Raw genomic sequence first — 16,717 nt, 5'->3', positions numbered from 1 at the left:
TTGGGAGGGGGGAAGAAAGAGGGGGGGTGAATTATGTTGCCAAAGCAGAAATCCTTGCACAAACCAGACAACTTCATTGAATCCAACCTATTTATGTAAAAAGCCACAACAAAAGTTTGCCCTTTTTTACCTTTTCTTGAAAGGCGGTTATTTTTTCTGTTAATGCAGTAATAACTGCTTTCTGTTCTGCACACTCTTCTCCATAAGCACTGCACTTCTTCTGGACATCTTCCAGCTAGTTTCAGGGAGGGAAACATTATTCACTGTTTTCAATTATGACAATTCAATTCAATTGTGACAAAAGGACAATATTGTCCATTATATAAGTATACTGACATTTATTTAGTTCAGGGTACAACCTACGGAAATTTACTTAACTAATTTACTTAACTTCGCCAGTGTTTATAATATGCTCCGATTGTTGGTTTACACATAGGGGGATTGTAAGGATTTCCAAAATGCCAGGGGAGTGAGCAATTAAATGTTCAAAGAACTACTGAATATTTACCAAAGATGGCAAATTGCTTGACGCAGAACACAAAACAGTGGTACCTCGGGTTACATACGCTTCAGGTTACAGACTCCGCTAACCCAGAAATAGTATCTCGGGTTAAGAACTTTGCTTCAGGATGAGAACAGAAATTGTGCTCTGGCGGCACGGCGGCAGCGGGAGGCCCCATTAGCTAAAGTGGTGCTTCAGGTTAAGAACAGTTCCAGGTTAAGAGCGGACCTCCAGAACGAATTAAGTACTTAACCCAAGGTACCACTGTACAACTTGACTGACTCAGAACTGTAAACAACTCACCTTTTGTTCCCTCTGCAAAAGCTTTTCACTTAGTTCTCTGTTTAGAAGGTCTCTTTCATGAATTGACTTTCTCATGTCTTCTGCCTGTTCTAGCTTTTCATTTGTACGTGAAAGCTTTTGCTCCTTTTCCCCAAGCAAAGTTTCAAGCAAGCCATTTCTTTCATTTAATCTGCCAATAAAAGAAATGAACAAATATGTTATCTCAAATATATGTGGACATCAATTGTACTATGGGAAATATTTGGAGACATAGCTCCCTGTCTATATCCAAAGACAAGATAAACTATTCCATCAATTGCAAGAAAAATAACTAAGAATGAAAATAATCTTTATGAAAGGGTTTCCCCCCTTCAATTACCTGCAGCAGGTAAAAGTTTAAAAACATTTGACAACATATACACCAACGTTCGGATCTGAATAACATATGGGGTATAGAGTAGGGAGGATGGGGAGGTACTATAAATGTTCTATTTTACCCTTTCAGTTGTTCATTCAAACTGGAAACAAGAACTTGGTGTTTTTCTGCATCACGTGCTTGCTGGTTGCGCTGCTGTGTAAGCTGGGACTGTAAACGGTCATTTTCATTCTGTAAGAAAATCATTTACACAGCTGGTATTTGCACTGACTATAAAACAGGGTTATCTTTGAACTACGTGAGTTGATTCTACCATTATAGCTCATTTACTACCAGCAAAATGTCATCAGAAATCTTTGTTCCCAGTAGAAACAGTGAGATTCCGTTTGAAATGCCTCATTTCTGGTGATCTTATCCTGTGACAATGAACATGGAAAGAGACATCCTATAATACTGATTTCATATAAAAGCACACCATGCAAACATGCAATGTGTGGGAGGAGCTTACTTTTAACAGATGTTGCTAAAAAAAGGCATGTTTTTAAGAAGCTCCAGTGATGCCTAACAGAATTTTAATTTTAGCATAACTGATCCACACAGAATTAACTGAATTATATTTGTTTTTCTTTGCACTTGTCCAAAAATCAACCAGTGTGTGAAGTAGCAAGATGTAAAATAAATTCTGGAATGTAATCCACAGGGAATGAAGCAAGCTCCACTGACACAGTCAATTTATTATGGCATCTAAATATGTTAGTCTACCCAGCTTCACAAAACTAACACACAAGATTAAACTGCAAAAACACACCATCCAAAACCGGAAGCAGCTCAGAAAAATCCAAAATTATCATTAAATGCTGGGTAGGTTAGACACAAAATATCACTTCTATGTAAAATAAACTATCACTTGGGAATGGGCAGGACACACCTGTACAGCCCTCAATAGCTGCCCTTCTTCCTCTACACCAAATGCCACCTGTATTGAAATGCTCTGTTACAATGCAATATACATTGACATTCTGCTGCATGAGAAAAATATTTTGAGTGACTCCTCATTTCACACATGCATTTTAGTATGTTAAGGAAGCTATTAGTCGAACCTTTAGACAAACACATTAATATTTAAAATTGCACACTGTTTGTATAAAACTTGGAAAACTATGTTCATTGTATGTTTTTCTTGTCTTTCATGAAGACTTATGACTTTCATGGGTCTGTTTTGGGGGTACAGTGTATTGTCAACAACACTGCACATTCTCCATTCATTTACACACACACTTGGGTAATTTATTCCTGCTGTAATAGTACTTGGCTCTCACCAGAAGCATCTTGTTGGGTGAGATGGAGCTGATGCACAAATGTCCTGGCCACAAACACATACAGGAATGGGGCGTAACAGGTGGCAGAAAAGTTGGCATGGGGACACATGAGTGAAGCCAATCTAGTGCACCTGCTGGTGCATTTGCAGCACCCAGGAAACAACAGTAACCCAATTTCCAAGAAGCTAGAGCAACTGCTCTGTGCTACCCATTATGCTGCTTCTGCATTTTCTTCAACCAACAACATACAGTCCTTCTTTTCCAAGGACTTTGTACTGGCAGTTTAACTCATTAGCTATCAGAACATCTTTGAGCATTCCATGACTTCACAGTAGTTCAGCCAATGAATGGGGAAGGCTTATTTTAATAAAGTGAAGTCATTGCACTTGCAAACATTAGCTAGGGAGCAATAGAAAAGAGTATCAGCCAATTGATTAGATGTAACTGATCAAAATTACTCTTTATTCCTGCTGTCACTCGTGGATCCAGGAATGGAACGAGAAGCAGTAGTAAACTCTAGTCTGCAAATCTGCTTTTTCAGATGGGGAGAGTATGGTCCTTTTTACTGCAAGTAAACCCACCTTCCTAGGTCACAAGTGGCCCCTGATGCAATCTGTCTTGTTTGGCTTCAACTTCAATTTGTTGGCCTTCATCAAATCCTTTCTGCACTCCAACACTAATTAAGGATTTGCCCTACTGCACCTGGACATAATCTCTAATGGTGGGCAGAACAGAACTAGGTGTCCTCAGCTTGTTGGAGACACTGCACCCCAATCGCTTTGGATGGTCTCTCTCTTAGTGAGTTCATGTACACTTTAATCAGTTACTGGTGACGTAGTAAAACACCACAATGTAGTTTCCAGAAAGTCATGTAAAGGTAAAGGTACCCCTGCCCGTACGGGCCAGTCTTGACAGACTCTGGGGTTGTGCGCCCATCTCACTCAAGAGGCCAGGGGCCAGCGCTGTCCGGAGACACTTCCGGGTCACGTGGCCAGCGTGACATCGCTGCTCTGGCGAGCCAGAGCCGCACACGGAAACGCCATTTACCTTCCCGCTGGTAAGCGGTCCCTATTTATCTACTTGCACCCGGAGGTGCTTTCAAACTGCTAGGTTGGCAGGCGCTGGGACCGAGCAGCGGGAGCGCACCCCGCCGCAGGGATTTGAACCGCCGACCTTTCGATCGGCAAGTCCTAGGCGCTGAGGCTTTAACCCACAGCGCCACCTGCGTCCCAGAAAGTCATGTAGCAGTCACCAATAGAAACTTCTTTGACTGCCTGCTTAGGAGTAATGGTAACAGGAATAAAGGAGTGAAAGTTAAACTGTATGGATTCTATTCTCATATAACACATATGTAGATTATATGTTTTACCCTTTTAAATAAAATTTGATTTAAAATATGAAACAGCTGGTGACTTAGAAGCAATGTCGAGAAGCTTCTCAAGACAGTTTTGAGGGCAAAACTGGATGTCAAACAGCAACCATATGCATTTTATCTATGTCTGCCCAATTCACATCTGAAGTGGCAGAGGAGAAGAGTATATTTGTTACATAAAATGGTGTGTTGGAGGAACAACAGGCTAATGCTTACCCCTGCTTTATCTTTCTGCATTGTGTTCCTTTACACAGTTTTGTTGCAGTCCAATTAACTTTCAAGGCTGGCTAGCAGAAAACAACTTAAAGAAACAAAGCGCGATGAGGTAGGGTAGAAATGATCACCTCTCCTCTGCACTCCTTTTCATGTAATGAGTAATCCCTTATCTCACGGATTTAAGAGGCAGAAATCCAGGCATCATTATTTAAATTGCATTTCCGTAAACAAAATGGATATAGATTTAAGCATTACTTAGATTGAATAAAGTATGAGAAAATAAGGTAAAATAAAGGTTTTGCTTTTATAAAGTTAAAATATTGCTATTGTAGATCTCCCTCTTTTCTTAAAAAGCACACACCCTATAATAGTAGCAAGCATCTAAATGCCCTTCCTCACATTATTTCCCATTCTAGCATGTACCTGTAGAGCTTCCAGTCTGCTCTGGAGCTGCAATCGATCTTCCAAGTCCCGGCAACGTTCCTCCAAGAAGAGAATTTGTTCTTGCAACTGATTTCTTTCCAATTCTAATTCTTCCACGACAGTCCGCAAACCTTTTTAATGTGAAACACACATTTTATTTGAACTGCCACCAATTTAAAGACATTTTACTTAACTCATAGCATGATATAATCCATTAGTTGGTTAATTAAAGCTTTGTAAATGTGCATATGAACCATAATTCTGAAGAACTACAGTGGACCCTCTAGTTACGTACAGCTCTGGATACGTAACTTTTGGGTTACGAACGTGGCAAACCCGGAAGTGTATACGTAGAATACGTATGCGTAGAAGTGCTCTGCATGCCACACACGTGTGCATAAGCCCTGCCTCTGCCTATGGACTTTTTGGGTTGCCGACGGACCCCCGGAACAAATTTAATTCATATCCGGAGGGCCCACTGTATTTTGTTTTTATACAACAACCACATGGGTTGCATCAGGTACATCTCTAGAAACAGAAGAGTGCCTCTTTATAAGGTTGCATCTGCTATTCATTTTTTAAATTTATTTTATTAAAAACAGAAAACAGAAATATACTGTCTGATATTCCCCTGATATTTTAATTCAATTGACAAAACACTGCAGCTCTAATTTTACTGTCCAATATTATACATTTCATGCAGAATTCTTCTGGGAATCAATCCATTCTATTTTAAGCTTCACTAACTTAAATGACTATGCCCTCAAGCTTAACATGCAAATAGGAGCTCAGTTTAGTGAAATTCTTCCCAATGACTAAACAAGGAAAACCTGATTAATCAACTGAAGCCCAAACCATTAAGTATCTCACTGGTTTGGGGTTGTTGTTTTTTAGAAACTGGGGGGGAGCTTCTTAGTATAAATGATTAGCTTTTAGTTTAACCAAGCTCTTGAAAATTGTTTTCTCAATATTTAATTTAAAAAGCAAATACTTTGTTCTGTCCTTTATTTCATTTCAAGAGGCACAGATTATTTACCCATTTCAGAATTTGTAAGGTCAGTAGTACACTGGAGAGGAATCTCCTGTGAAATTTTCCTATTTTTAATGTAACTCATAACATAACTTTAGTAGATCTTGGCAGAACAACCATACTTTCTGAAGTTTGCTTCATTATTAGCATCTAAAATGTATAGGCTGTTCAACGTAACTATCACTGAGATTCAAATAGAGCTATCTTAAGAACTGGAACAGCGGTCAGCAAACTACAGTCTGCGGGCCGGATCCAGCCCAATTGCCCTCAGGATCCGGCCCGTGGACAGTCCGTGGATCGTGTGGATTCTATTCGTTGTTGTTTTTTTTCCTGCGCCATTTTTCCCACCCACATACCTCCTCCCTCCCTCCTTCTGGCTTCTCCCTGCCCTTCTCCCCGCCCTGAAGAGGAGCAAGGGGGCTGGGCTGAGCTGGCTGAGCGCCATTTTGGGCAGCGCCTCTCCGGAACCAGCCGGCAGCACCATAGGTAGGCAGGGGGAGGGGAGGTGCTGGGGGAGAGGGGAGAGAGAAAGAAGCCCCTTCCGCCACATGTGCACACGCACACACACACAGTCCGGCCCGCCACAAGGTCTGGGGGATGGTGAACTGGCCCCCTCCCAAAAATGGTTTGCTGACTTCTGAACTGGAACATGAAACAGAATTGGGAAACAAAGACTACAAGTGGACTACAAGAGTAGAAGCATTTTCACAAGAACAAAAGAACTAGAACTTTAAAAAAAAAAAAATTCTTACCATTAAGGACAATAATCTTTATTCACAAGTGAGAGTCCAAGGTATTAAACCACGATTTGAGTTCTAGTTTTGAACCAAAACTAGACAGTTCATCCAGCACGCACATGCTTCAAAATGAAACAAAAAAGCAAGCCAAAAAAAATTTCAACTTATATACAAACACAACACAACATGGTTTGTTAGTTGAATTTGAGAAACAAAAATGGGACAAAACAGACACTGTGCATGCTTTAATAAACTGTCTAGTGGTTGTCACACCTGCATTAGGGGAAGTGTACTCTGGCCACCAACCTCCCATGTTCTCTCCTTCAGCTGAATCTGTACTATCCATGGTGACATTCAGCTCTTCATAGCAATGTTTTCCATTGAAGCCATAGTCGTCCTACATGCGGGGGGCAAGGGTGAGAAAGAAAATTGTGAAATTAACAACTAACATCCATGGCCATCACCACACTAAGGAGAGTTTCAATAATAGATTAAAGAAGGCAATGTTTCAATAGTACCAGTACCAAAGTCACCATATCCATTTTCAATCTCCCACTCCACATATTAACGGAGCACATATGCGTGGAGCACAATAGGAAAAGTCTTTCTACTGATTACACTATCAAATAAATATGCATACAAAAATGCAAACAACCTTACCTGGAGTTTCCTGCTCGACTGGGCAGTCATCCTTCCCTCCGGCTGCATTCTTCCAATCCCTTGACCTGCGGCCAGTTCCTCCTCCAACTCCTGCTGCCCTGAGACTATGGCTGGATCAGAGCAGCCAGGAAAGAACCAGTCATCCTCAATCAGTTTTGTGCCACAAGAAAGCAATCATACATCAGACAAACATACTGTACACATTCACAAAAGGGGATCAGTGATACAGACAGAGGCTTATGAAGGATTGGCAAGAATAGACACACTCCATATCATCATTGACCTTGTGATTTCCCTCTCTACACAGCACATGGGGACAATTTGAATGCTATTCTTCTTAATAGAAGCCATAGAGGATAAAAAATCTCAAAGGCAAATTCCCCACCCAAAGAAAAATAATTTGTATATGGATACCGGCAAAGAGGGCAGCCACTTATATAACCAAATTAGGACTACAGGTTTTCAGTGTTCAGATATAGTGATATGTGATAAAATGCATCACCTATGCATATATTATTCAGCTATGCTTTCACTTTATGAAAATGAAGCAAGCCTTGCTTATACATTAATATTAAAGAAAGCTCTCGTTCCAGGTGATATGAGGAAGTCACAAGTCTGCATCATACACTGCAAACTGGCATCAAGCCATATCGATTAATTTGTCAATAGCACACAATAATTTCAGACAGTAATTTCAATAGCTAAAATTAATGCAATCTATTGTGAAAGATTAATTTTATTTTATTTTATTTTATTTTAAGGACATTCCCATCTGTTTTGCGTGATCAACGCAGTACATGTATGTGATAGATGTTTCATATAAAGCAGACAAAAGTCAGCATAAAGGAATGAAGGCAAAAGTTGGCTCCATACTTTATCCATTGCTAAAACAAGAACTGATCATCTATAGCAAATTAGTATTTTTATTAAAGATTAACACCTGAATAAATTAACACCTGAATAAATTTGGTACAAACTGTGTCCCAGTCTAGATTTCATAAACTGTACAGGAATCTGTATAAGAATAAAGCAATTTGGTCTACTTTCCATATTGATCATAGGATAATCAAGTCTTTTCAGATGTGCAGCTTGTTTTTAGTTATATGGAGGTACACTCATCAGGGACATGGGCTGGTTGTTGTTCTCTATTTGTTGTGTATTATGAGAAATGTCCCATGGTCCAGAATTAAATTAGGTTCCTGAAAAACTGCAACACAGCCTCTATCACAATTTTTCAATTAAAACTGCACATTTATTTTCTCAGGCATTTCAAGAAAATTTCTAGAAAATAATGGCTGGTACTAAAGGAATGCCAATAAACTTGGCTCCAAATGTTAAATATTTTCAAGTTCTAGACTTCAGGAGTTGTCAGTGAGGAGGGTCAGAGTTGTGCCCCTAGCCTCCTAACAGCACTGCCACTTACTAGGAGGCAGAGTAGCAAGGCGGCAAGGAGGTTGGTACTATGTGGTTGCACTGGCTGGAGGACAGGATTGACTCTGCTGATGCACCTGAGCATCACTCCCCAATCACCTCAGCCCTTCTCCTCTAGGTAAGCAACAACAACTCCACTGGCAGAAAGTTTGTGCATTAACTATGGCCCTTCCTCACCAACCACTGCTGCTAGAATCTGTCTACCTCTCTCTTGTGCACACAGGAAGTCCCATGTGTGCAAATTAACTTTAATGGCACTGTCAGGCTCATTTTTCACAATCAGTAGTTTCATTCATTCTTATGTAGTTTATGTTTGACTTGCTAGTGCTGAAATTTCTGTATTCCTTGAATGTATGCTCTGCCCCCATTACTGAAGGGAATATTTAGGAAATTAACATATGTTTATCTAGGTTTCTCACAGCTCAAGATGGCTCACACAGAAGCCTAAAAAAGCAAGAATCGAAATAGCCAGGAATCTTTCACACTTGAGCTTGACTCTAAAGAAACCCAGAACTCTGCTCATGCAACAAGGTTTCCCCAACCCATTCCTCCTCAATAAAGCACCTCTGTACTCCTCCTTAAAGACACTCATTAGAGTTGGGAAATGGTGCAGGCCATAGCATGAAGTAATGGAAGCAGAAAGGCCAATCTCACACAGGTAGATGTGCTCTCTGTTTGAACTAGGCACTTTGGAGGACTCATGGAAATTCTGTGAGTGCCTCAGAGCACCCAGGTAGCTATGGAATGGTCTGATACAATGTGTGACACAAACGTGATACAACCCAGAGTTGAACACTGTATAGTTTCCAGTGCTGATTAAAGCAGGTAGAGATATAACAGGGCTGTTTACTTTCGATGTTTGATACCAATATGCTTTCCAACTTAGACACAATGTGAACTTTTCAATACAACTATATACATTTTAGTTATGTGTCAATAAACATTAGTTATAATGAAGTTTCAGCACCTGCAAGTCAAAACACCAAGCCACAAGGACCAATGAAAGAATCTCATTACAAATTGCTCATAACAATTTGGAAATATTTGTTACTATTAGTCAAGCTCTACAGCTTAGGGGGGGAAACCTGATTTTTTTCAGATTTTTTTTCAAGTTATGACATCAAACTTAGGGCTACAAACAGATGAAGCAGGAAATACTTTCATGGGATTGTGTTCTAATGCCTTGAGAGCAGCGACATTTGCAACTATGTAAGTCCTGTTCATGATGTTTTGCAGTGGCCCACACTAGTAACATCATTACTGTTGCATTTACTATTTGAATATTCTTTTGAAATATTTAGTGTAGTATCTATTCATATTTCTGGCCCCCCCAAAATGTTAATTAAAAACCGCTACAGGCATACTTTTTAATACTGAAAGTATGACTTATTATAAATTGTGCAATTTGTCTGGTAAATATGGAGTCAGCTATTAGTACAACAAAGAATGAAGATGATTTTGTTAACATAAATGAAGAAATAAGCAATGCAAAGGAGAAGAAAATAGAGTTTAAAATGGCATTTGTTACTTATCTTAATAAAAAGGGGGGGGAAACACATGCCACCACAAACAACTGTTATACCACACTATTGAAGATTTCCCACGAAAGACTGTTTACAGAGGAAAATCAGCAACAGTACACCATAAGCTGTTGTGGCTGCAGAATCCTGCACGCACAAAACTGATGGGAAACTATGTTCTCAGTGGCTGACCAAATCGCAGTGTAGGTTAGGAGTGGAGGGGGAAGGGACACCAAGTGCTCATCGGGTTTAACCGCAAAGAGGGGGAGGGAAACAAAACAGAAACATCATGCTTAACCCAGGGGGGAAATGCAAAATTAAATACTGATCAGACACACAAAGAGATCAACATTTGACCATATTAATGCATAGGGGCTTAAACATAACGAAATATTTGAGCCCCCAAGCTCCCTTAATTTGATATTGCATTTGTATAAGTTTGGGGCTCTCAGGTCCAAATAATAGGCACGAAAGGAAAAATACACAACTAATAGCTAATTTAACTAATGCCCAAGGTAAGGCATTCAGAAATACGACAATTGTGAGTCTTTGTACAGCGTTCCTATGAATGCTAAGATTTGCCCTTGCATAGATTGCTCCTGTTAGTTTAATATTGAAGACACTTTATGGGAATGGCGATGTTACTTGTTGCTCAAAGTGACAAGTGTCACTTTGATTAGGTCCTTTTACATCATTTATACATCTGTCTAGTTAACAGAAACATGTGATAAGAAATTCTAGGACTTGTGAATTTTGTTGGGCAACTCTCTGCTCCATTATCAAGAGTTGTCCAGTGCCCACAGATAAAGAATTATGTGCAATTGTGGAAATTCAAAGGATATTCCCCCTTTATAGTTCTAAAACCAGATTGAATCCTACAGCCTGATCATGAGACTAGATGACAGTAGCCCTGTTGCAGTGCTCCTTTTCCAGAATCAGCAAAGTACACACAATGAACTTATTCAGAGCAAAGCTGTCATAAAGAGATTGCCAAAAGAACCCTTTATAGTTGGATCCAAAGGTTCAAGTTATTCTGAACTTCCTGCACTCTTGCAAGAATTTAGTCTAATTTCACTACTTTTTGATGGAACTGCAAGCAGACTGAATAACTTTGCCCCATTTACAACATTTCAGACATTTTATTTATTTGTATTTATTTTATGGCTTATTTATATACCACCTTTTAGCCCAAAGCCCCACAAATCAGTGAACAGAATAGTAATAATAAAAAGTAAAATTACAATAAAATTACAATAAAAATTTAGCTGCAGTAGTAGGCAATTCTGGAGCTAAATCTGTAACTCTTAGGATCAGGCTAGTTCAATAAACTGGACAACAACAGAAGTAGTCAGATACTACTCAATGTCCAGCTGTAAAATTCTCACTGCAACAGTGATCCATAGAAGACACTGGGTGACACTGTCAATTTGCTTTCAATATTTTCCAACCTAACAAAATGACCTAATGTCAAATCAAAATCACCTTCTCTCTCCTCTTCAATCTGTGACATTCTTAGAGCCATAGCAGATTTCTCCTCTCTGATTTGATTGTGTGCATCTTCAGACTCAGTTACAATTTCTTGCCATTCCAAAAGCTGACTCTGCAGCTCATCCACACTATCAGATTCACTAGCCTGCAGCAAGTGAAGACAGGATATGGAAATAATACAACCAATTCAAGAAATATGAGGAGCTGAATAACCTGACCATCAGAAACTCCATATAAATCAAGTTTTCTTTCACACAAACCTAACAGATCAACAAAATACAATTCTATGGTTCTGTGAGTGTAAGTAAATATCCAGTTTAGGGGGGAAATAAAAACTGAAATTTTAATATTGCATTGGGAAGGTGGACTCCATGCCCTTTAATGGGGGCCTATTGTTGTTCAGTGGGAGTATAGGGGTGGGAGAATGAAGGCTAATTGAGACCATCCTTGGAATCAGGCCTGACCAGCACAGAAAAGTGGAAAGACTGGCCCATTCAAAGTGGAAAGACTGGCCCATTCACAGGCTATAAAATGGGTTGAAATAAAAAACAGCAACAGGCTTTCTTTTGATGCAATAGGCAAACAAACCAATACAGTATGGTTAACATAACAATACAGAAACCTATGCTAACGATTCACCAGATTTTTGGTACACCATTTTTTAATAGTTTTCCAGTTCTCTACATTACTGTACTTCACTATTTCACTAATAGCAATTCAACTAAATTCAGTACACCCCAACAGTAGCAGACCTGCGAAGCTGCCCTCTTCGTAACTTGTTCAAGGTCTGCTTGCAATTTTTGCTGCTGTTGTTCGTAGACTTCCAGTTTATTCAGCAATTCTTCTGTAAAGACAATTATTATTAAAGACAATTATTTACCGGGGAAAATATTTCGATGAAAAAAATTATATTCAAGCTACAATCACAGAAATACTTAGTGTAAGAATTATTTCTACAGACAAAGCAGTGTAGTATTGAAAAATATGTCCAAATAATTTCTCTGTATCCTAGTAAATAATCTCAGTCTGTGGTTGCTTTCCCTGATCCAGTGGGCCCCAGCTGTACTGCCAATCTTTTGCTGAGTAATCACAACCTGTTTTTTAACCTCCGAGCCTCCACTGCATGTGTGGCTGGCTATCTTGCTGAAGTTTCTCTGGATCAGGACCTCTCAGGTGTCTTTACATTTTTTAAAAAAGAAAATGAATAGACTGCAATCATAAATCAATATTTACTTGGATGAAAGTCTCACTTAAATAAGTGATGTTTACATGCATGAAAACATGGTTTTGATCACACAAGATATAAATACCAAAGAAGAAGTAAAATTGAGCCAGGAAGCCCAACTGGTTATATCTCACACAATAAACCTGCATACCAGGCTGACAATGGTTCAAAATCCAGTTCCATATATCTTGTGGATCTTTATTTGCTTACTTGTAATGTGAATTATTGTTTGCAATTTAGTAAGTGGAGGGGGGGGGGACTGAAGCTCTAAACACTAACACTATATTCTGACATTATCTTAAGAGACACCTGTTCAACATTATCAGAAAGACAGAAATTTTGTCACTTCTTACCATTCTGAGCTTTAAGTTCAGAAAAAGCTTGTAGTGCAGACTGCAGCTCTTCCTTTTCCTGTTCCAATTCTGAAATCTGGTCATGCAAGGCAGTTACACTCTTATTTGTTGATGTAGCCTATCCCAAAAAATGTTGGTTTCTTTGTTAATTTTTCCCCAATACATAGGTATGTTTAAACAAAACCTTAAATTGAACCTCAGACTCTTCTAATAACATCTCTGCCACATCTGTATCAATCCAAAGTATCAATTTTTCTACAAACACAGTGATAAAATTAGTTTGTAGCCGAATGACCCAATAATGCACTAACTGTTCAACTAATAAACTATTTTTGTATACTTAAGGAGAAATGTATTTATTTTTCTCGACACTATGGCACATTTGTTTTGAAGTTTTACATACATTATTATGCTCATCTTCAAGCTTTGTAATTCTGGATTTGTATAAAGCTTTCATCTTGAGGAACTTAGCTTCAGATTTGCTGGCCTCTTCTGATTTTAGTTTCACTTGAGCTTAAACAAACAAAAACCTCAGTTACTATTCAGAGTTATTGCAAAACTATCACTATAAAAATGTGGTACTGGTTTAGCAAGGATTATATAGGTTTAGCTAGGATTATTTAAGTATCAACAATACGAGTTTTAAAAAAGAAATTAATAAACCATATTCAAATGTGACATTTCAGAATTACTAAGAGTTGCTTTACACTGACCAGGTTTGCACAGCCCAGTAAGATGAACTATGGCTTTGCAAAACAGCATGAACATGTGGGGTTGTTCCTAGCTACAGCTCATGGTTAGTAAGTAGAGAGTTTAACCATGAGCCCCAGTTCAGATGACACACTAAGCCAAACCTTGTCTTAGCACAGCACAGCACAGAAGTAAAAAGCACCAAGGAGGAGCAAAGTGGCTGTGAGATCCCATCCAGGAAACATATTTCTGCTGTCTTGCTAGGCAGTAGTTTGACTTACCATGTTGTACATATCACTGTGATAGATTAGATACATTGCAGTACAAAGAAGCAAGCCTCAGGGCTGCATTCGTCCGCCATCCACTGGTTTATGAAAGAGGCTACACAGGATGAGCGTGCGATCAGAATTCAATGCATAGAGCAAGTCATTGTAAGAGCTATTGTAGTTTACCTTCTAGGTTCGCCAATGTTTGTTTCATTGCAACATCTAAATTACTTTTGTCACCGGAACTTAATTGTTCCAATTGCTTCTGAAGCTGCATCAGGGTTTGGTCTTTCTCCTGCAGCTCTGTTTCATGCTTCTCTCGGATCTCCTGCATGTCAGCATCATATTTCTCTCTGACTTTTCGCAGTTCAGTCTCATGTTTCTCCATCATGTCTCTTAGCTGGGCTCGCATTATATGCTTTTCAGCATCTAGCTTGGACTGGAGGTTGTTTTTCTCTAACTGAAGGTGATTCAGGTATTCATTAATTTCCTGGATTAAAAAACAATAATATTTTAAACAGAAACACAATACCCTTTTTATAATTTGGGAAATGCATTTATTGTGCATACATACACACTTTTGTGTGTATTTCAAATATGTCTAATACTACATCTGCCATAAAAGTACCCAGATCCTATTTTCTGAAGTAGGAGCAGCATTTAGAGATGTCACCACACTTCATTTTAGCAGGCATTCAGACCCTAATTCCAGCTGCTGACTGATGTGGAATCCTTTCTTGAATGGAAGGCCCTGGTACCTCTGCAGCATGTTCCAGTCCACAAATAACTAGAAACTCCCAGTGCAGGAAACCCCGTGTCCACAGGCCCCATGCTTCTAATTTGGAGAGGAGATACCACCTTCCATTCACTTTATCAGAGGCCTGAGATAATGCACAAACTCTGCAAATGCCTGGAATGGATTGTGGATTTCACTACAGATTGTACAACCTGCCCTGAAGTTTCCTTGAAGAGAGGATCAGATTGAATCTGCTGTCTGCAAAAATGTTCTGGAAGAAACAGCAAGCAACTCACATGAGACTAAGCTGCTCTTCCAAGCATTATATTAGATACTTGACTATTTGCTTAGGGGTTTTTTCCTTTATTTTCAGAATTATCTCAACACTCAAGCAGAAACCATATCCAATGTGAAATAATGAAAATGTAAAACCACTGCATTTTTCTTTGGCAAAGGTGATTTTTAAATTATGTGTTGTCTCTTCCTTATGATTTTTTTCTTGTTTATAACATTTATTTACTTATTTTCAACTTCTATGTTGTTTATCACCCAACAGGTCTCCCAAGTATAATCAATACTACTACTACTACTACTACTACTACTACTACTGCTGCTGCTGCTGCTGCTGCTGCTGCTACTACTACAGATACCCATGAATATAGTCAAATGCATGCAAATACTATATTTTCTATTAGCCTAAATAAGGTTGGCAACCAAATTGCTTGTAACTTTTCAATCATTGTCCCCTGTTCCTTACTTTTAGCTGCTGGTCTTTTCCATCCAGTTCTTTTTGCAACATGAATATCACCTGTGTCCTTCCTTGCATAACCTCTTCTTTTTCATGTAGCTTCTGTTTCAAGGCTTTCAGTAGCTGTCGCAGATGAAAGGATTTTATTTTATGGAATGGAAGAAAAGAGAGTTTCTCAAGAAATGTCTACTGGCATCCCTGCCAACTCTATCCACTTAATAAAACTAAATTTCACTTTTGTAGGATGTATGAAGTTATAAGAGTCATCTATTTCAGAAGTATTAACTATAAATACCAACATTTCTTGAGGGTATCAAAGGCGGAGAAACTCAATCCCTAAAACTATGAAAAGGTATCTCTACATTTCCCACCAAGTCCTCTACATTTCTCCCTACACCACTATCAAATTTGTTTCCTTTGCTACAACTCTGTTTATAGGACAACAAGGAACAACAGTGGAGTTTCAAACAAACTAAACAAGTTATTGGTACCTACAGTGAGGGCTTAGTGACTGCAGAAGAAAGATCAGAGAATGTCCCAAGACAGAGCCCATAACTCAAAACTGAATGCTGGTTAGAAAGGACGGGAAAAGAAAACAGAAGGTGAAAGGAGGAATATTGCACTGGTTTTGTTTGCCTAAATAAGAGAAATAGGGTGTGTTCTTGTGCTCTGCTCTCTGGAGAGAAATGACTCCACAGCTGTTGATTTAACTGAGAGGTTATGCACATCCATGAGTGTACTGACTATAGGTACAAAACGACACATAAATTATAGGCTGTTGATTAAAGTACCCTTTCACCTACCTGTTCTAGATCAGCACTAGCATCTGATTTGGCAGCCAGCTTAAAGAGTTCCTGCTCATGTTTCTGGGCCACTCCCATGAGCTCTTTTTCCTTTTCCAAGATCATATTCTGAAACACGTGGATCTTAAAAGCAGAACAAAAAGGTTTATATAAAACTGATCTACAGTGGTACCTTGGTTCCTGAACTCAATCTGTTCTGGAAGTCCGTTGGACTTCCAAAACGTTCGCAAACCAAGGTGTGGCTTCTGATTGGCTGACTGGCCCAGGAAACAATGCTGGCAGCTGAAATGGACATTCAGCTTCCTAAATATGTTTGCAAACCAGAACACTCACTTCTGGGTTTGCGGCGTTCAGGAGCCAATCTGTTCAGGAACCAAAGTACCACTGTATACCTAACAACATTATTAAAGCTTGAATTTTCAAATTTATCATTAAGTGACTACTAATATTCCCCTAAAATTTGAACAATTTTGGATTAAAACAAGTTAGCTCAGGAAACTCCTTGAAGTCCAACCTTGAAGAATGACATATAGATTATTT

At 39.0% G+C, this 16,717-nt stretch overlaps 1 protein-coding gene across 9 annotated transcripts in view; it reads right to left on the bottom strand.

Annotated features, from left to right (window-relative positions):
- The window catches only part of LOC310848877 (uncharacterized protein), a 43,538-nt gene that overhangs the window by 15,600 nt on the left and 11,221 nt on the right, over positions 1 to 16,717 (bottom strand). For 2 of the 9 annotated variants that reach the window (XR_014566670.1, XM_083748430.1), the window contains exons 8-20: positions 16,178 to 16,300; positions 15,384 to 15,497; positions 14,077 to 14,380; positions 13,338 to 13,447; positions 12,935 to 13,052; positions 12,109 to 12,200; positions 11,350 to 11,501; positions 6,918 to 7,071; positions 6,531 to 6,654; positions 4,491 to 4,621; positions 1,282 to 1,391; positions 806 to 974; positions 131 to 235 (exon numbers count right to left, since the gene is read on the bottom strand). Coding sequence is in view for 8 of the 9 variants with exons in the window: in XM_083748430.1 (XP_083604556.1) it covers positions 131 to 235; positions 806 to 974; positions 1,282 to 1,391; positions 4,491 to 4,621; positions 6,531 to 6,654; positions 6,918 to 7,071; positions 11,350 to 11,501; positions 12,109 to 12,200; positions 12,935 to 13,052; positions 13,338 to 13,447; positions 14,077 to 14,380; positions 15,384 to 15,497; positions 16,178 to 16,300 (1,806 nt within the window). In the remaining variant the exon portion in view is untranslated. Of the gene's footprint in view, positions 1 to 130; positions 236 to 805; positions 975 to 1,281; positions 1,392 to 4,490; positions 4,622 to 6,530; positions 6,655 to 6,917; positions 7,073 to 11,349; positions 11,502 to 12,108; positions 12,201 to 12,934; positions 13,053 to 13,337; positions 13,448 to 14,076; positions 14,381 to 15,383; positions 15,498 to 16,177; positions 16,301 to 16,717 lie in introns of all 9 variants that reach the window. The other 7 variants (XM_083748426.1, XM_083748424.1, XM_083748429.1 and 4 more) reach the window with 4 other exon arrangements.

Source organism: Podarcis gaigeae, assembly GCF_964106915.1.
Source record: "Podarcis gaigeae genome assembly, chromosome: 1".
In the NCBI taxonomy this organism is placed as follows: domain Eukaryota; kingdom Metazoa; phylum Chordata; class Lepidosauria; order Squamata; family Lacertidae; genus Podarcis; species Podarcis gaigeae.
The sequence above is the reverse complement of the archived record's forward strand: the minus strand, read 5'-3'. Positions and strand labels throughout refer to the sequence as shown.